This window comes from Procambarus clarkii, chromosome 34, assembly GCF_040958095.1.
Source record: "Procambarus clarkii isolate CNS0578487 chromosome 34, FALCON_Pclarkii_2.0, whole genome shotgun sequence".
Classification (NCBI taxonomy): Eukaryota; Metazoa; Arthropoda; class Malacostraca; order Decapoda; family Cambaridae; genus Procambarus; species Procambarus clarkii.
In genome coordinates this window covers 36,257,766-36,278,521 of record NC_091183.1, presented here as the reverse complement: position 1 = coordinate 36,278,521, position 20,756 = coordinate 36,257,766, and the positions used below count along the sequence as shown (strand labels likewise).

The 20,756-nt window shown below is 47.7% G+C and overlaps 1 protein-coding gene across 4 annotated transcripts in view; it reads left to right on the top strand.

Moving 5' to 3' along the window:
* The window catches only part of LOC123762034 (B-cell lymphoma 6 protein homolog), a 64,323-nt gene that overhangs the window by 11,195 nt on the left and 32,372 nt on the right, over window positions 1-20,756 (top strand). For all 4 annotated transcript variants that reach the window (XM_069335797.1, XM_069335798.1, XM_045748221.2 and 1 more), the window contains exon 2: window positions 17,833-18,650. In XM_069335797.1, the coding sequence (XP_069191898.1) occupies window positions 17,865-18,650 (786 nt within the window). In that variant the 5' untranslated portion in view covers window positions 17,833-17,864. The remainder of the gene's footprint in view (window positions 1-17,832; window positions 18,651-20,756) is intronic.

The window sequence follows — 20,756 nt, the reverse complement described above, 5'->3', positions numbered from 1 at the left end:
TAACTTGTTCATGTTCTTTAAACTAAACAAAGCCAGTTATATTTATACTTAACTAGACTAATATAAATTGATCACATTACTGGATTAGTGATGTTATTAGTTACTGTAGTTAATGTTAGGCATGAATGTAAAGCAAGATATAGGCAGTGAGAGTTCATATTATTCTCACTATCTGTGGTAGGTAGTGAAAACTTAGTGTCCTCACTATATATCATAGGTAGTGATATATAAATTAGAACTTGCAGTGTGCGCACAATCTATTTTAGGCAAACTTAAGCTGCTTAGCTAAGCTTTTGGTAATATGTCATCCCCGAATTAAATATTTTGACATTTCTTGAATTTTTGGGATGTAATATAATTGTCTCTTAAATTCTTTAAAGTTTTTCACATTCAGTTACATGGTGACGTTGGGTATGTGGATTGTTTTGCTGACAGTTTCCTGTAGTCAGCCTCACATCAGCAGGTGGACACAAGGCATATATAAGCACAGAGAGCTGTACCCTATTTCTTGGTGTACATACACCAACTTTATTTTATTTTTGGACTGTGTTCAGGTCTGAGCGAGCCCTTGGAGTAGCCTGAATAATCCTCCATCCGTTGATGGACATTGCGCCCAGTAGCATGGCGAGCAGGCGGTACAAACTTGCAGCCTAGCCAGCCTAGCCTCAGCCTAGCCTAAAAGCCTAGCAGAGGCAACGTTTACAGCGCTGCTGACCTTACTGGGTGACCCATATATATGTGACCCTTCTTACATAGTAGTATGGCATACTTACAATACATATTGTGGATCACTTGCACAATTTTGTTCTAGTTTTCAGTATATTATTGTCCTCAAGCTACGCTTTGAAATCCAAAATTGTTTTTATGATTGTGTTTTGCGGGCGCCTGACAGCTGGGTGGACAGCGCTTCGGATTGTAGTCCTGAGGTTCCGGGTTCGATCCCCGGGGGAGGCGGAAATAAATGGGCAGAGTTTCTTTCACCCTGATATCCCTGTTACCTAGCAGTAAATAGGTACCTGGGAGTTAGACAGCTGCTACGGGCTGCTTCTTGGGGGTGTGTAACAAAAAGGAGGCCTGGTCGAGGAAGGGCCGCGAAGCCCTTAGTGCGTGTGTGTGTGTGGGGGGGGGGGGATACACCTAGCAGGTGGGTGTACAGAGGTGGGGGGTGGTGTTGCGAGTAAGGAGGGGGTGGGTGTACTTGGGTAAGGAGCAAGTGGGTGGAGTACGTTCAGGTGAGGGAGAGTCAGGGAGTGTGACAGGTGCATTGTGTCTCCCTACAACTGTGTAGCACCCGGTGTATGCCCTCACCTGCCACCTGTGGGGTGTGGGTAGCTGTGGTGGGGGTGTCAGGGGAGGGGGGGAGCTGTGGTGGGGGTGTGGGGGGAGAGGGGAGGTGTGGGAGGGTGTGTTGTGGGGGGGGGGGGCGCAGGGCGTGGTGGAAACACTGAGGGGGAAGGGGGGGTAGCTGACCAGCCCTGGATCTTTACAAACTTTCTCCCAATTTATCACATATGCCAGCACCCAGCTCCTAGCCCCCAGCTCCTTCTAGCTCCTAGCCCCCAGCCACTAGAACCACACAGGGAGGGGGGGGGGTTACCTACCTCTGCGGACCACAGCTTTCCCCTCACCTACCCTTCCTTCACTTCATGTCCCCCCCCCCACCCCCCTTCTCTCCTCCGCTCCCCTCACTTCTCGTCACCTCTCCTTCCTCACACTCACTCCCCGTTACATGTACTGCAACCTGCTACACATTCTCTCTCCTCTCTCTCTCTCTCTCTCTCTCTCTGTGTGTGTGTGTGTACCTGCTAATCCCACACAGTGTAACCCAGACGCATATTGCGTATATTGTGTTGCCAGCAGTGTGTGTAGCTGTGTCAGGGTACAGGTGACATGATGAACGTGGTGGTGTTGTCTACCTATAGGGCGGGTGTTGTACAGGCTGCTGCGGCACGCACTCTCTCTTCTACCCCTACTTTCTGCTACCCCATACACTACCGTCCTCTACTCTCTACCGTCCCCTACATTGTACGGTCCTACACCCTGGGAACCACTCACAGTATACACTTCCCTTACAGAGTGTATAGTGCTGCTCACTGTGTTGCTCCACGCGGTGTGTACCAGTAATACTGTTCTTACATAGTATCTTGTGGCTTACAGTGCGGACTATACCAGGAATACTGTGCCAGTTGAAGACCTGCCAGGTATGGCTTACAAGGAAAGGCTCTGTGAAGTAATCCTCAAGTCACTGGAAGACAGGAGAGTGAGATGAGACATGATTACAACATACAAAATTCTCAGGGAAATTTATAGGGGTAGATAAAAATACTTTTTAACACGGGTGGTACACGTACAAGGGAACACAGGTGGAAACATGGTACCCAAATAAGCCACACAGACGTTAGAAAGAACTTTTTCAGTGTTAGAGTAGTTAACAGATGGAATGCATTAGGCAGTGATGTGGTGGAGGCTGACTCCAGTTTCAAATGTAGATATGATAGAGCTCAATAGGCTTAGGAACCTGTACACCAGTTGATTGATCAAGAGTTGACAGGCAGGTTGACCGAAGCTAATCTAATGCTTTATTCTAATCAAAACATTAGAACATTAGAAACAAGAAACAAGTAACTCTTAGTGGGCTTGCCAGAGGCTTAGGGCCCGCGCAGGAATATCCCTGAAAAAATACAAGCATTTTATTCTTGTATTATAAGGTATGGGGGGGGGGAGGCAAGGTGCACCGGCGGCATATTAGGGAGGACAAACACCTCCCAACTGTATACCTATATAAGGCCTAAGTGGCAGCCTATATAAAGGCGGAAACCTTTCCCATTAATATTTAGCACACAGTTGAACTGAGGTTAATGAGTTTACACAAGCACTGCATGCATGGCCACCCCCCCCCCTCCCCCTCTCTCTCTCTCTCTCTCTCTCTCTCTCTCTCTCTCTCTCTCTCTCTCTCTCTCTCTCTCTCTCTCTCTCTCTCTCTCTCACCTTAGAGAGAGAGAGTAACATCTATCTTAGAGTAGAGTAACTATCATAACATCTTAGCTATAAGAAGCACTGTACATTGATGGGAACTTGGACGAGTCCAGACCACAGTTACAGTAGATGGGATTATCATATAATTTATGGTTAATTAATGTTCACTCCCACACTATATAGTCGTAATGGCTTGGTGCTTTCTCCTGATAATTAAGTATCAGGACTCGTTTAAGGCTCGTTTAAGGCTGGGTCGTCAGCCTTAAACGAGCCTTAACGTAACCTGCCAGCCTGAAGCATATAACTAGACCACCAGCCTTAAACCTATCGGTGTCCTGCCAGCTTTAAGCCTATAACTGACCCGAAAGTCCAGTCTAGAAGACCAGGTCTGTGGTCTGTCTCGAGGACACACTCGCTCCGTCTCCCCGGTGCACAAACGGCTCCGTCGTGGCCAAATAACTGACTAACCGACAACCCGCGTTATGACTGCTGTCTAAGGAATGCCTATGATATATTTTTGCTTTGTCATTTATCCAGTCGAAATAACTCTTACTGTTATGGTATGTGTTGACGTGTCCAGCTTGTGGTGTGTGTGTTCCCTAATGGAGTGGCCCGGAGCTCCTGCTGCTGTTTATATTTCTGGGTTCATTCATGCCGGGCGGAGCGTGTGTAGGACTCGGTCTCTTTAAACGTGTTCATTAAGGAACTTTAAATGTTCAAAACAAGTCTTCCCCCTTCTATTATTTTACAAGGGATTTTCCCTCACTCCAATACCCCCACCCCCACCCCCCCGCTCCTCACACCCTATCCCTCCCCCTCACCCCACTCCCCCCCCCTCATCCCCCTCACCCCACTCCTTACACCTTCCCATCCTCCATACTCCCTCATGAAGTATAAGGCAGTATCCCCTTCCCCCCCACTCCCAACAGACCCCCCTTACACCACGAATCCCAGCACACACCCCCACTCCCACTGACCCCCTCCCCATTACACCCCGCCCCCCACCCCCTCATCCCACCCCCCCCTCTGGTAATGACGCAATCATTACCAACTACCACCAACCTCGGGTTGCCTCAATATCACCCTTATACGACCCTTACCCTTGTTCTGAGGTCCCTTGCTGCTCCCAGCTGAGGGGCTCGGGCTTGTTTACCAGGCGGTGTGCTTGTTTACAAGGCGGTGTGCTTGTTTACAAGGCGGTGTGCTTGTTTACAAGGCGGTGTGCTTGTTTACAAGGCGGTGTGCTTGTTTACAAGACAGTGTGCTTGTTTACAAGACAGTGTGCTTGTTTACAAGGCGGTGTGCTTGTTTACAAGACAGTGTGCTTGTTTACAAGACAGTGTGCTTGTTTACAAGGCGGTGTGCTTGTTTACAAGGCGGTGTGCTTGTTTACAAGACAGTGTGCTTGTTTACAAGACAGTGTGCTTGTTTACAAGGCAGTGTGCTTGTTTACAAGGCAGTGTGCTTGTTTACAAGGCAGTGTGCTTGTTTACAAGACAGTGTGCTTGTTTACAAGGCGGTGTGCTTGTTTACAAGACAGTGTGCTTGTTTACAAGACAGTGTGCTTGTTTACAAGACAGTGTGCTTGTTTACAAGACAGTGTGCTTGTTTACAAGGCAGTGTGCTTGTTTACAAGGCAGTGTGCTTGTTTACAAGACAGTGTGCTTGTTTACAAGGCAGTGTGCTTGTTTACAAGGCAGTGTGCTTGTTTACAAGACAGTGTGCTTGTTTACAAGACAGTGTGCTTGTTTACAAGACAGTGTGCTTGTTTACAAGACAGTGTGCTTGTTTACAAGGCAGTGTGCTTGTTTACAAGGCAGTGTGCTTGTTTACAAGACAGTGTGCTTGTTTACAAGACAGTGTGCTTGTTTACAAGGCAGTGTGCTTGTTTACAAGACAGTGTGCTTGTTTACAAGACAGTGTGCTTGTTTACAAGACAGTGTGCTTGTTTACAAGACAGTGTGCTTGTTTACAAGGCAGTGTGCTTGTTTACAAGACAGTGTGCTTGTTTACAAGGCAGTGTGCTTGTTTACAAGGCAGTGTGCTTGTTTACAAGACAGTGTGCTTGTTTACAAGAGAGTGTTGTTGTTTACAAGAGAGTGTTGTTGTTTACAAGACAGTGTGCTTGTTTACAAGAGAGAGTTGTTGTTTACAAGACAGTGTTGTTGTTTACAAGACAGTGTTGTTGTTTACAAGGTGGTGACTCGTTTGTCTTCAGTTTGCAATAACGTCCCCCCTTCGTTCATGTGAACATTGCTTCTCTATTTGCTCATCAGTTCTGAGGATCTTGTACATCGTTGATATGTCTCGCCTCTTCCTTCTTTCCTCCAGTGATGTGTGGTCCAGTTGCCCCGAGTCTTCGTAGCTCGGTCCCCTTAACCCCGGGTCCACTGTTGCTGCTTCTCTGTGGATCATTTGTATTTTTGCTTTGTGATTTAAGTTGGGGTCCCATGCCGGGACAGCATACTCGAGCATGGGTCTTCCCCAAAAAATGTATGGTACAGGTACAGGCAGAGGCAGAGGCAGGAGGTAGAGGCACAGGCAGCAGGTGCAGCAAGTACAGGCAGGAGGTACAGCCAGGGGCAGGAGGTAGAGGCACAGGCAGCAGGTGCAGCAGGTACAGGCAGGAGGTACAGCCAGGGGCAGGAGGTAGAGGCACAGGCAGCAGGTGCAGCAGGTACAGGCAGGAGGTACAGCCAGAGGCAGGAGGTAGAGGCACAGGCAGCAGGTACAGGCAGGAGGTACAGCCAGAGGCAGGAGGTAGAGGCACAGGCAACAGGTGCAGCAGGTACAGCCAGAGGCAGCAGGTAGAGGCACAGGCAGCAGGTACAGGCAGCAGGTACAGCCAGAGGCAGCAGGTAGAGGCACAGGCAGCAGGTGCAGCAGGTACAGGCAGGAGGTACAGCCAGAGGCAGGAGGTAGAGGTACAGGCAGCAGGAGGTAGAGGCCGGGCCCGGCGACAAGCAACAATCAGAGAGCACAAGAGCGGAACATAATGGTGGTGGAGGAGCGGGGAACACCGCTCTCTGCTCCATCTCATATTTTCCTCCATAAGGTTTCCTCACACCAGACATGCGAGCCCCAAGTCTTCCCAGTCTCTCTCTCTCTCTCTCTCTCAACCTTTACTTATTGCTCGCTTGTCCTTCCCACTCTTATTCTATTGCTCTATTGTAGTTGCCACTTACTGTATTATCCTCTTGTAGTTGCCAGTAATGGTGTATTATTATATTGTAGTTGTCAGTTGTATCGTATTACTATATTGAAGTTGCCAGTCGTATTGTATTCAGTAATGGTATTGTATCAATGAAAGCTATTGTCTTCAAGAATGTTCTGCATTAATAATGTTGTAGTTGTAAGTGAAATTTTGTTGTGTAACAACCTATATTCCATTTTTTTAGGAGAAACCTTCGAGAAATTCAAGAAAAATTGACTTAGGAATAGTTGAGTATACACACATTCCTTGCTTCAACCTGTGTGTTTTTCTTTTCAAAATATCCACAGGAACATTTTGAGTAACTATACTCTTGTGGAGTGAGAGAGAGAGAGACTCTCCCCATTGTTACCTCTGATGTTTGGGGCTGTTTCCGGGTCCGCGTGTGCCGCCCCTCAAGCCTGTAGTAATGTCTAGCCATTTCTGAATGCCTTTCATGCCAATCATCTTACACACACACGGGGCCGGTGGCTGAGGGGATAGCACGCTTGATACGTAGTCATGTGGACCGGGGTTTGATTCCCGGGGTCGGCAGAAACAAATGGGCAGTTTCTTTCACCCCTGATGTCCCTGTTACCTAGCAGTAAATAGGTACCTGGGAGTTAGACAGCAGCTGTTACGGGCTGCTTCCTGGGGTGTGTGGGGGTGTGGAAAAAGTAGTTAGTAACGGTTGATTGTTTAACAGTTGAGAGGCGGGCCGAAAAAGCAGAGCTCAACCCCCGCAAGCACAACTTGGTGAATACAACTAGGTGAATACACACACACACACCAACACACTCCTAAGGGAGCCGGTGGCCGAGCGGACAGCACGCTGGGCACGTGATCCTGAGGTCCCGGGTTCGATTCCGGGCGCCGGCGAGAAACGATGGGCAGAGTTTCTTTCACCCTATGCCTCTGTTACCTAGCAGTAAATAGGTACCTGGGAGCTAGTCAGCTGTCACGGGCTGCTTCCTGAGGGGTGTATGTGTGTGGTGTGGGGAAAAAAAAGTAGTAGTAGAAACATTTAATTGACAGTTGAGAGGCGAACCGAAAGAGTAGATCTCAAACCCCGCAAGCACAACTAGGTAAATACAACTAAGTGAATACACACACACACTAGGGAACACAGGTGGAAATTAAGTGCCCTAATGAGCCACAGAGATATTAGAAAGAATTTTTTTTTAGTGTCAGAGTGGTTGACAAATGGAATGCATTAGGCAGTGATGTGGTGGAGGCTGACTCCATACACAGTTTCAAGTGTAGATATGATAGAGCCCAGTAGGCTCAGGAACATGTACACCAGTTGATTGACAGATGAGAGGCGGGACCAAAGAGCCAGATCTCAACCCCCGCAAGCACAACTAGATGAATACTCGCACACACTACAGGACGGTAAATGCAGCACCACCATACTTGTCAGCGACAAGCACACCATGGACATCACTGGGAAGAATAATAAGGACAAGATTATTGAAGCATGTACCGGGGTGTCACAGGAATGTGAACACGCACCAACGCGGCACCTGGGGAAGGCAAGTCATACATAACATACACAGCTACTGCACTCAATGATACAGTCACGAAAATACGGCACCACGACGAGAAACAATGGGCAGAGTTTCTTTCACCCTATGCCCCTGTTACCTAGCAGTAAAATAGGTACCTGGGTGTTAGTCAGCTGTCACGGGCTGCTTCCTGGGGGTGGAGGCCTGGTCGAGGACCGGGCCGCGGGGACACTAAAAAGCCCCGAAATCATCTCAAGATAACCTAACCACATTACAGCTTGGACAGATTGTACTTTTCTGGACTGTCAAAAAGTTGTTGACACAGTTCCCCTTGCAACCCGTTCTCGCAAATTTAATAAGTCAATATTGACTTATTAAATATGCGCATAGGTGACATACTTAACATAATAGATACCCTTAAAAAGATTCATAGAAAACACCGACCTTACCTAACCTTGTTAGTATCTTAAGATAAGCATCTTATTGCTTCGTAATTACAATTATTACCTAACCTATAATAGGTATAGGTTAAGTAATAATTGTAATTACGAAGCAATAAGATGCTTATCTTAAGATACTAACAAGGTTAGGTAAGGTCGGTGTTTTCTATGAATCTTTTTAAGGGGTATCTATTATGTTTAGTATATCACCTATGCACGTAGTTAATAAGTCAATATTGACTTTACGAATTTGCGAGAACGGGTTGCCCCATAAGAGACGCTTTGAACGAAATTAAGAAGTTGGCGGGAAAAGGTAGAATGACAGACATGGGTGAGGAGTGACAGTCAGGAGCCAGAGAGTGACAGTCAGGAGCCAGAGAGTGACAGTCAGGAGCCAGAGAGTGACAGTCAGGAGCCAGAGAGTGACAGTCAGGAGCCAGAGAGTGACAGTCAGGAGCCAGAGAGTGACAGTCAGGAGCCAGAGAGACAGACTGGCGAAGGATAAAGAGCGGAGCGCCTCAAGGATTGGTACTAAGACCCATACTATTTCTCATGTACGTTAATGACCTAACTATGCCAGTTGAGTCGTACATGTCCATGTTCGTGGACAGTACAAAATTAATAAGAAGAGTCTGGACAGATGTTAGTCTAAGAAATTGCTTTTGGAGTTGAACATGAGCAAGTATACGGGGTTGAAAATGAGAACAGGTGCCAGAGACGAGGAGGACACTACACAATGATAGGAAACTACCTTTCTAATGATCAGAGGAATACATGTAACTAGGAAAACGTCTTGGGGCCAGATTCACGAAGCAGTTACACAAGTACTTACGAAGGTGAACATCTTTCCTCAATCTTTGACGGCTTTGGTTACATTTACTAAACAGTTTACAAGCATGAAAACTTACCAACCAACTGTTCTTATTGTTATAAAATGCCTCCTGGTGCTTCGGAGTTCGTTAACTGTTTAATAATTGTAAACAAAGCAGCCAAAGATTGAGAAAAGATATGCAGATTCGTATGTGTTTGCGTAACTGCTTCATGAATCTGGCCCCTCAGACCAGTATTCCTGAACCTAAAATCTAAAATCACTGTACACCACCTATGTGAGAATAGTTCGAGAGTGTGCATCATCATCCCGGAGACCCCTCGTACCCCCTTCACATAACTGCATCACCTGACTGCCAAACGTGCATGTAAACATTACACACGTGGTCTCTAGTACATCCTATGAGAGACCAGCTGATGTGTGTTTACCTCAGACTTATTGGATGTGCCTTCTCGCTTAACCATCAGCTGTAATGGCCTTCAACAGCCGAACTGGTAAGTGTTTACATGGGGGACGCGTGCCCAAGAATGACAATGTTCACAAGGGGATATGTATCCAAGGACAGGTGGTCACAGGGGATACGTATCCAAAAATCAGTGTGTTTACATTGGGACACGTTTCCAAAAATGAGTCACAGCGAGCAAATTTATTCATGCTGTGATTTCAATGGGGAAGACTACAAGGGAGCAGCTCAAGCTCACACCAGTGGGAGAGACTACAAGGGAGCAGCTCAAGCTTACAACAGTGGGAGAGACTACAAGGGAGCAGCTCAAGCTTACAACAGTGGGAGAGAGAGAGACGAACAGTTGTGTAAGCGTTCAGTAGTGACGTAAGCATAAATGACTTATTTCAGGAATCGACAGTAAGGCAGTTATTGAAGCTGTTACGACAATGTTGAGGCCGCTGTGTCGCCACTGGCGGAGGTTATGGTGGCTCCTGGCAGTGATGTGCTCTGTGACATGAGCAGCACAGTACCAGCAGTGATGTGCTCTGTGACATGAGCAGCACAGTACCAGCAGTGATGTGCTCTGTGACATGAGCAGCACAGTACCAGCAGTGATGTGGTGGGGCAGGTCTGGAGGTTATGGTGGGTCCTGGCAGTGATGTAGTCTGTGACACCTGCCACTTAACTTTGTTGCCCTGTGTAGAGCAAGGGCTCTCAAATGGTCTAGTGTAGTGTAGTCTAGTGAGTATATGTTGTAAGGTTGGTGTAGTGACTAGTCAATACAGGAACCTTGGACGATAAATGCAGTAGAGAGGACGAGGGGCTGCGTGTGCCCAGTGTGACAACTGCTGATGTGGTGGGACTAGTTGGGACGTGTTACTACTGCTACATTGCTAGAACTAATCATCATTATAGTATGTGAGTTTAGTAATACTTTGTGAGTCATTGAGTAAAGGCCTTCAGCAGAGGTGTTGTGGCATATACGTTTTGTTCCTTGATTCTGATGGGTCGGGTCGCAGCGGAGACGAGAGTGCCTGCGGGGGTGCAGATATAACAATCGCCAGGTTCTTCTCTTGGATCCTTAAGGTGGTTCAGGTGAGCGCTCATTCACGTACCGTCGTTCTTGAGCGACATTAAGACCTCAGTAACCCCTGTCTGTTGCTGTTGCAAACTGCAGCTACTTTCCTATTAAAGATCTCTGCTGCTATTGAGGCGGATTGTATGAAGTCTTGTCGCAGTTGGTTCGGAGTTTGTTTTGGGACACTAAAGATGCCTCTGCTGTGTTTTATTAGTGTCAGGTGTTTTGAGTCATGGTTTAGAGTTTAGAGAGAGTGATGAGCGCCGGGGCCTGGTCAAGGATGGCTCTGGCTGTGTGGTGTGGAAAGTGCTCAGTGTGGTGAGTCTGGCGCCCATCTTGTGTCCGGACCTAACCACCATTAAGTCGGCTGGCTGATCTTGCCTTTATATTAAATTACCCGTTTGCTGGATGAAACCTTCCATCTTACCAATCCATACACACACATATATTTGTAGTCTGCTGCCCAATCCAGTTCTGCCTTTGTAAGTTAAATTTGTGGAGCGGATCTTCCATAGCAGACGCTTTAATTTTCCTGTGCGTGTTGTTAGTCGTAGACTCTTGTGTGCTGTGTTGTTGATTGTTGGTTGTGCTCCTTGAGTGGCGCTCGAGCACCACAGCTGTCTGAGGAGGAACTTTGATCTTGACCAGCTTTTCCACCAAGTTATTGAAAAGTGTTAGCTTGTGTACCACTCTTGGGTGTGCCATATTGTGTTGAGAAAAGTGGCCCTTGCAGTGGCACTGTGGCGTTTGTGTATCAGGCAGTGATGGACCCAGCCTAGCAAGTTACCTCTCACTCCTTTTCAACCATCGAGTAAAGGACAGTATATGGGCTTGCTATACTCTGGCAAATCGACTTGAGAATGGTCGAGGACGGACCGAAGCGTCGTCGTCCCTTCACTTTCTAGTGTGTGGTCTGGTCAACATTTTTCAGCCACGTTATTGTGACTCCTCGTCGGCACATGGGCTTGCTAATTCAAATTTCCAAGTCTAGGAAGACAGGAGATTTTGATATTTAGATGTCCAAAGATGCTGGCAAGACAGTTGGGAAGAGAAGGATGGGTGACGGTAGCTCCTAGCTGAGACCGTGAGAAAATATTGGGTTAACATCTTTGCCTTAACATTCCCGAGTAAGAGGGAGAGAGTGGCACTATATCACACTTGAATGGTCGTCCTCTGTGGATGCCACAGCGGCCAACACGCTACAAGTCGTCTGGTGTTGGTGCCAGAGGACACACTCCCATACTGAACACATGGCCAACTACAGAACTGACGATGGTATGAACATGAGAATAAGAATAAAGGTAACTGCAGAAGGCCTATTGGCCCATACGAGCCAATAGATGGCTTCACGGGCTCAACTACATTCAAATATTTTCCTGTGACTTCGTACTTCAACAGCGGGAGTTGGGCGCCAGCAGGCTGGTCGCCAGGAGGCTGGTCGCCAGGGGACTGGTCGCCAGGAGGCTGGTCGCCAGGAGGCTGGTCGCCAGAGAACTGGTCGCCACGTGTATTGAATGCTATCCTAATGTTAGTATTCCTACGTGTACTGTTGGAAGATATGTCAACATATTGAGAATAGTCTGAGGTCAGTTTAGCTGCGAGTGGTGGTACTGTGCATGTGTCAGGTGTGCACAGTACCGGAGGAAGGGGTGAGGCAGGTGTATAGTTGACACGTGTTACACCGCCACACACCAGTAGTGTGGCGCAGTTGTGTGGCGGTGAGAGGCACACTCAAGCGAGGACGTTTGTGGCTTTCTAAGCCGAGAGTGATTTAGAAATTAACAGTGATACACGGACTGTATGAACCATGTTGGGATTACACCAGCGACGCGGGGATTACTCTAGTGGTGTAGGGATTACACCAGCGACGCGGGGATTACTCTAGTGGTGAAGGGATTACACCAGCGACGCAGGGATTACTCTAGTGGTGTAGGGATTACACCAGCGACGCGGGGATTACACCAGCGACGCAGGGATTACTCTAGTGGTGTAGGGATTACACCAGCGACGCAGGGATTACTCTAGTGATGTAGGGATTACACCATCGACGCGGGGATTACTCTAGTGGTGTAGGGATTGCACCAGCGACGCGGGGATTACACCAGCGACGCAGGGATTACTCTAGTGGTGTAGGGATTACACCAGCGACGCAGGGATTACTCTAGTGGTGTAGGGATTACACCAGCGACGCAGGGATTACTCTAGTGGTGTAGGGATTACACCAGCGACGCAGGGATTACTCTAGTGGTGTAGGGATTACACCAGCGACGCAGGGATTACACCAGCGACGCAGGGATAACCTTTGCAATGCAGGGATTACCCAAACTATTCAGGGGTTACCCTTGCAATGCCAGGATTAGCCAAACTATGCAGGAATTACCCAAGCTATGCATGGCTTACCAAAGCTATGAAGGGATTACCCAAGCGATGCAGAGATTACACCAGTAAATCCCCGTATAGTAACAGTCGCAGGGATTACTCCTAATACAGGGATTACACTATCGGTGTAGAGATTTCAGCAGTGACCAACTTAGAGATGAGAGTCTGAGTTATGAAGTACACAGCTCTTCTATATCATGTTCCCTCTCTTGGACACAGAAACTCTATGGGCAAGTCGCCAAATATTTCTGTGTTTTAAAGTCAGAAGTTTCCCTATCTTTATTTACCTCCTGGAGGCCACATCTGCCTTTATTTACCTCTTGGAGGCCACACACATGCCTTTATTTACCTCCTGGAGGCCACACCTGCCTTTATTTACCTCCTGGAGGCCACACACCTGCCTTTATTTACCTCCTGGAGGCCACACACCTGCCTTTATTTACCTCCTGGAGGCCACACACCTGCCTTTATTTACCTCCTGGAGGCCACACACCTGCCTTTATTTACCTCCTGGAGGCCACACACCTGCCTTTATTTACCTCCTGGAGACCACACACCTGCCTTTATTTACCTCCTGGAGGCCACACCTGCCTTTATTTACCTCCTGGAGGCCACACCTGCCTTTATTTACCTCCTGGAGGCCACACACATGCCTTTATTTACCTCATGGAGACCACACACCTGCCTTTATTTACCTCCTGGAGGCCACACCTGCCTTTATTTACCTCTTGGAGGCCACATCTGCCTTTATTTACTTCCTGGAGGCCACACCTGCCTTTATTTACCTCCTGGAGGCCACACCTGCCTTTATTTACCTCCTGGAGGCCACACACCTGCCTTTATTTACCTCCTGGAGGCCACACACCTGCCTTCCAACTTTCCTTATGGACTTCGTTATCTTCCGGGGTTTGTAAGGTGTTATTCAAGTATGACTATTTAAAGCCAATCCCTCCAGAGGTTAGTAGATATAGATAATTATGTATATCTCTTGTTCTTGAGGAAGTGACATATATCGACATTCAGATTGTAAGTTAAATGTTACTCTATGCCAAAGGTATAAGGTTGATTTACACTGCTATACACCAGCAGTAGCGGGATGGTGAGTGATTGTAAGACTGTAACACAATGTTTGCAAGATATATATATATATATATATATATGTATATATGTTGACCAGACCACACACTAGAAGGTGAAGGGACGACGACGTTTCGGTCCGTCCTGGACCATTCCCAAGTCAATACTGAAACGTCGTCGTCCCTTCATCTTCTAGTGTGTGGTCTGGTCAACATACTCCAGCCACGTTATTGTGACTCATTATATATCTTGCCTCTATATATCTACCTCTATATGCACCTCCTTGTCCTCCGGGACATATTGTCTTGGGTAGATTGTCTGTTGCTTCCACCAGCTGTATCTCGGATCCTCCTTGTGCAGGACTCGTCTTAGATGGTGGCGCACGTGTGTCAGTGTGGCGGGAAGTAAGTCTCCAACAAGGTCGAACATTTTTTCCTAAGTTCTGAGGCCGTGAATGACGAGAGGGGTACCTAGAAGGAAGGAAGAGGAGGGAGGGAAGGGGTGGGGGTCTTAGAGAGTTCTCTCTCTCTCTCTCTCTCTCTCTCTCTCTCTCTCTCTCTCTCTCTCTCTCTCTCTCTCTCTCTCTCTCTCTCTCTCTCTCTCTCTCTCTCTCTCTCTCTCTCTTTCTTGGCTCCTAAACACCCCGCATCCTTCAGTCGGAGAAGGAAGCGAGAAGTCGGACTCGCGAACAGTAGCGAGTGGAGTACCACAAGGATCGGTGCTGGGACCAATTCTATTTATAGTATATGTTAACGACATGTTTACAGGCGTAGAGTCCCACATGCCGATGTTTGCGGATGACGCAAAGTTGATGAGAAGAGTTGTGACAGATGAGGATTGCAGGATCTTCCAAGAGGACCTGAACAGGTTGCAGAGGTGGTCAGAGGAATGGCTCCTGGAGTTCAACACGAGCAAATGTAAAGTTATGGAAATGGGACAAGGAGATAGGAGACCAAAGGGACAGTACACAATGAAGGGGAACAGCCTACCTGTGACGACGCGAGAAAGAGACCTGGGCATGGACGTAACACCCAATCTATCTCCTGAGGCACATATAAATAAGATAACGACAGCAGCGTACTCTACGCTGACCAAACTTAGAACATCATTCAGAAACCTAAGTAAGGAGGCACTTAGGGCGCTTTACACTGCCTACGTAAGGCCAGTCTTAGAGTATGCCGCCTCATCATGGAGTCCCCATCTGAAGAAGCATATAAGGAAACTGGAAAAGGTTCAGAGGTTTGCAACGAGACTCGTCCCAGAGTTAAGACGGATGGGGTATGAGGAGCACCTGAGGGAACTGTGCCTTACGACACTAGAAAGAAGAAGAGAGAGGGGTGACATGATAGGAACGTATAAAATACTCAGGGGGATTGACAGAGTGGACATAGACGAAATGTTCACACGGAATAGTAACAGAACGAGGGGACATGGGTGGAAGCTGGAAACTCAGATGAGTCACAGAGATGTTAGGAAGTTTTCTTTTAGCGTGAGAGTAGTGGGAAAATGGAATGCACTTAAGGAGCAGATTGTGGAAGCAAATACTATTCATAATTTTAAAACTAGATATGATAGGGAAATAGAACCATAGTCATTGCTGTAAACAACCGATGCTCGAAAGGCGGGATCCAAGAGTCAATGGTCGATCCTGCAGACACAATTAGGTGAGTACAGGCGTCAGCCGCGACGGATATCGTAAAACTCGACACAGTTAAGGAGTAATTAAGTCCTCCGCATCTCCAGTAAGCTAACGTTACACACCGGTGTTTGCGAGCTGACAAACTTGTGCACTTAAGCTGCCTTATAAGGTTTAAATATCTTATGAGAAGTCAGTCAGTCAGATATGACCATATAGCACTTCTCCCTCATCACAAGTGCAGCAAAATTGCTTCATTATTTGGTTTTGGATTTTATCACATATATGTAATTTATAATTTCGAGTTGACAATATTGTACAAGTGTAGAGTAAAGCAGCAATAGCGGCGCTGGAATACTTGGGACAAGACAAGATTCAGTTGTTGTTTAAGATTCAGCTACCGGGAACCAAAAGTTGCAAGTAGCACGGGCTATGGTGACCCCGTGGTGGACTTACCTGGCACAGGAGCGGAGCTGTAACTTCACAGGGGATAGCCTGAGTGACATCATCTTCTCTACACAGGGATCACACACGTGTCATCACCTTGTTAACTCTCACCTCACACCCAAGTTTTATTGCATGCAAGTCTACGGCAGGTCAACACACGCTCCCAGTGCTGCCACCAGAGAAGTGGAGCTGTTATTGAAGCGAAGACCAGGTTATCTTGCTAAACGTCCAGCAACACATGATGGGGAAACTGTGACAAGTATAGACTTCCCTAGTAGTATGCATCCATCAGTCTCAGGAGACTATGGAGTTGCGCTCTGGTTGTCGGTCTGGAGTGGCCTCACCAGGGCGCAAAGCTAAGGTAGGTTGATTCGGGGGAGAAGCTGTTACCCAGGCAGCAGGTACCCCCCCCCCCCTTCTCCACGGCGCTGAAAGTCTTCCTACACTACACTTTCCTACACTCTTGTGAAGGATACTTGGCTTCATTTATCCTCCCACGTGGTTGTCGCTATTGAGGACGCCGCATATGAGACCATTGTGTAGTCTGTATTTACACCCAGAGTAATTTTTGCTCGAGTTTCCTTGTAAGGAACCACAAGCATGTCCCTGTGGGCAGACCTCCGTGCCTGGTATATCTGAAGAGCATAGACTGTGGTGGTGCAGTCGGGCGGGTGAGGTGGTTCCACCAGGAGTGGCTCTGGATACCCCACAGTTAAGGGGCGTCCTATCTTTGGGGACCTCCAGTTCTCCAACTGAAAGATATTTAAATTCACTTCCAGTTTAAGGTTGCCTGTCACTGACCGACTTAAAGAGTGCAGTCACGTGATTTTGTATATATTCGGGTCCATTCAGAAATCTCCAAGCTTTGAGGGAGATTTATGGCCGTTCAAACTCGGCTCGTCAAGCAGTTGGAAAGCTTAAGGTGGTGAGGAGACAGGGTCGAGCCCCTTGAGGTGGTGCTTGGGGGCCGAGGAGACTGAGAGAAGAGCGTGTGGTGTGGTGAAGGATGGAGGTGATGTGGTGCACTCTGGGTAAGATGATGTGTTGAGATGTGCCGCCTGGCTCATCTACACCTTCACCACTTCTCTTATACACTTACACTCCTCTTTAATGTGGCTCAGCCACTACAACATTTGTAATATATCATTTATATTTGTCCTCTCTCATTATCTCTCTCTCTCATATATATATATATATATATATATATATATATATATATATATATATATATATATATATATATATATATATATATATATACACACACACACACACATACATATGTTCTACCTAGTAACCAAAACGTCGTACTCGACCTACTATGCAAGGCCCGATTTGCCTAATAAGCCAAGTTTTCCTGAATTCGTATATTTTTCATTTTATCTTATGAAATGATAAAGCTATTCATTTCACTATGTATGAGTAAATTGTTCTTTATTCGAGTTAAAACTAGCATAGATATATGACCGAACCTAACCTACCTAACCTAACCTATCTTAACCTAACCTACCTAACCTAACCTATCTTAACCTTACCTAAACTAACATAATTAAGTCAATAATTTATGTTCCTGACATAATATAATATTAATGATTCAAATAAACTAATTAGAAACAATTTATTGAAACTGAAGAAAATCACTCCGCCTATTAGACAAATCGGGCCTTGCATAGTAGGCCGAGAAGTGTATTCTGGCTACTAGGTACGACATATATATATATATATATATATATAATTTATATATTGTATTTAATTGATATTGGATGATTATGTGTCGGTGAGAAGAGAGATGTTGATAGTGATGTGTTGATAGTGTTGGTTGTGTTACAGGAGCAGCCACGGGGCCGGTGGGGAGCGGCAGGATGGAGGCTGAACGCTTCCTCCTCAAGTGGAACAACCACCAGAGCAACCTGGTGACGGTGTTCGACCAGCTGTACGAGCAGGAGGCCTTCACCGACGTCACCCTCGCCTGCGACGGCCGCACCTTCGCCGCCCACAAGGTCATCCTCTCAGCCTGCAGCCCATACTTCCAGGCGCTCTTCCTGGGCAACCCCTGCAAGCACCCCATTATCTTCATGAGGGACGTGAGGGCCGGGGACCTAGAGGCTCTCCTCTCCTTCATGTACCGAGGAGAGATTAACGTCCACCAGCACGACCTTTCCTCCTTCCTCAAGACGGCTGAAAGTCTCCAGATTAAAGGACTCTCCGACTCCTCTGAGAGACATAAGGAGACTTCGAAGATTCTAGAAGCTATGGAGCGGAAGTTCTGCTCGCCGGGGCTTCAGCAGCACCACCACCAGCCGCCGCCCATCAACACCACCACGCCCACTATCGGCAGCACGGCCATCGGCGCGCCCATCATGCCCACGGTCACCAGTACAGAGTCGCCCACGCCCCCGGCTAAGAAGTTCAAATCTCTGGATGATCTGCCCAGGATCTTGCCCAAGATGAAGCCCCTGCCCACGCCCCCGGGGTTGGTCACGCCCATGCCGGGGCTCCTCACGCCCATCACCCTCGCCGCCACTGTCATGAAGAACGCCGCCCATGCCGCCCACGTTGCTCACAACGCCCACATAAGTCCGCCCACGCCAGATACCAACTCCTCGCCTATCACCGACGCCTCCACGCCGCCCAAGGATAGAAAGAAGGTCAGAATGATGTTTTCTTTGTCTTGTTCACCGTCATGTTCACTCATGTTCACTCTCAGACCGGGATATTCTGTCATGTCGTCATTTACTGTCTAGTAATTTTCCCAGACAGGGGAACATGTTCAGAACATAGTTTTTATTGTGATGGTGTTATGTTCACTGTCAGGAGTCATGTTCACTGTCAGGAGTCATGTTCACTGTCAGGAGTCATGTTCACTGTCAGGAGTCATGTTGAGTCATGTTCACAGTCAGTAGAGAGTTGAGGGTGAAGGTGTAGTCTGCGTTAAATATTATATAACTTGTAGAACAGCCACTATAGGTGAGGTCTTGGAGTCTCCCTGTAGAGGACTGTAGACTCCATGTAGAGGACCGTGTAGACTGTAGACTCCCTGTAGAGGACTGTAGACTTCCTGTAGAGGACGGTAGACTCCCTGTAGAGGACTGTAGACTTCCTGTAGAGGACGGTAGACTCCCTGTAGAGTACTGTAGACTCCCTGTAGAGGACGGTAGACTCCCTATAGAGTACTGTAGACTCCCTGTAGAGGACGGTAGACTCCCTATAGAGTACTGTAGACTCCCTGTAGAGGACTGTAGACTTCAACATTGCTATGATAGTAAGACTCAACGGTAATAATGTTGGTAGGGAGATAGTATAAGAGTATAAGGCCAAATGTAATAGTGAGAGAGCCAGTTACTAACACCATACCCATATATAACCATATAACAGAGGTTATAGTGGCACCATATAACAGAGGTTATGGTGCCACTCATTCTTGGCACCTGGGCACCATACACCTCAATATTATATGACTTTACAGTCATCATACACGATTATATGCTTCACAGTCCTGGGTATATGGGCGCTGCTGTGTTTATATGGGCGCTGCTGTGTTTATATGGGCGCTGCTGTGTTTATATGGGTGGTCCTGTGTTTATATAGGTAGTGCTATGTTTATATGGGTGGTGCTTTATTCCTATTGGTAAATTATGTGTATTAGAATGTGGATATATATGGGTTGATCAGAGATCTACACGAGAACACATAGTATGAAGGTCTGCAAGAGTATATACATAGTACCCGAAGGTATACATAGTGTTTAAGGTTATACACGGTATCTGGGAAGATGCATGGTGTCCAGAGATATACATGGTCCCCCAGGATACAGATGGTGGCCGGGAATATTGTAAGTCACCATCCAGGACACTCTTAGTGTACTGTGGGTCGTAAGTGTACTGTGGGTCGTAAGTGTACTGTGGGTCGTAAGTGTACAGTGGGTCGAGTGTGTGGAGGGTGTAGCTAGTGTATTACAGGAGAGGTGGTGGAGGGCGGTGATGTGGCCCCAGTTTACCTGGGAGAGTGTTCCACCACACCCCCCTCTAGTTTACCTGTGTCACGCCGGACTCTACTGTAGAAGTAGAGCACCCTCGCCCCCCCCCCCCGCCCCAGGGGCCCCCACAAGTGGTGCAGCAACACTGGTCCACCACAACACTGCCCGCAACACTCACGGTACCTACCACAGCCCCTCCATGGCTACTGTTTTGTTGTTGATGTGGCACGTGGCCAGTGTGGGTGTGGCCAGTGTGGGTGTGGCCAGTGTGGGTGTGGCCGGGGGTGGTGTGGCCAGTGTGGGTGAGAAAGGGAAGCAACTAACAGTCGGCCTAGTTGTTCCACTTGTCTGATTGGCTCCTATTTTCTTTCTCTCTCTCTCTCTCTCTCTCTCTCTCTCTCTCTCTCTCTCTCTCTCTCTCTCTCTCTCTCTCTCTCTCTCTCTCTCTCTCTCTCTCTCTCTCTCTCTCGACAGTGGTGACCTGCTCCTGGTAGCTGACAGTGGTGACCTGCTCCTGGTAGCTGACAGTGGTGGCCAGGTCCTGGTAGCTGACAGTGGTGACCTGCTCCTGGTAGCTGACAGTGGTGGCCAGCTCCTGGTAGCTGACAGTGGTGGTCAGGTCCTGGTAGCTGACAGTGGTGGCCAGGTCCTGGTAGCTGACAGTGGTGGCCAGCTCCTGGTAGCTGACAGTGGTGGCCAGGTCCTGGTAGCTGACAGTGGTGACCTGCTCCTGGTAGCTGACAGTGGTGGCCAGCTCCTGGTAGCTGACAGTGGTGGC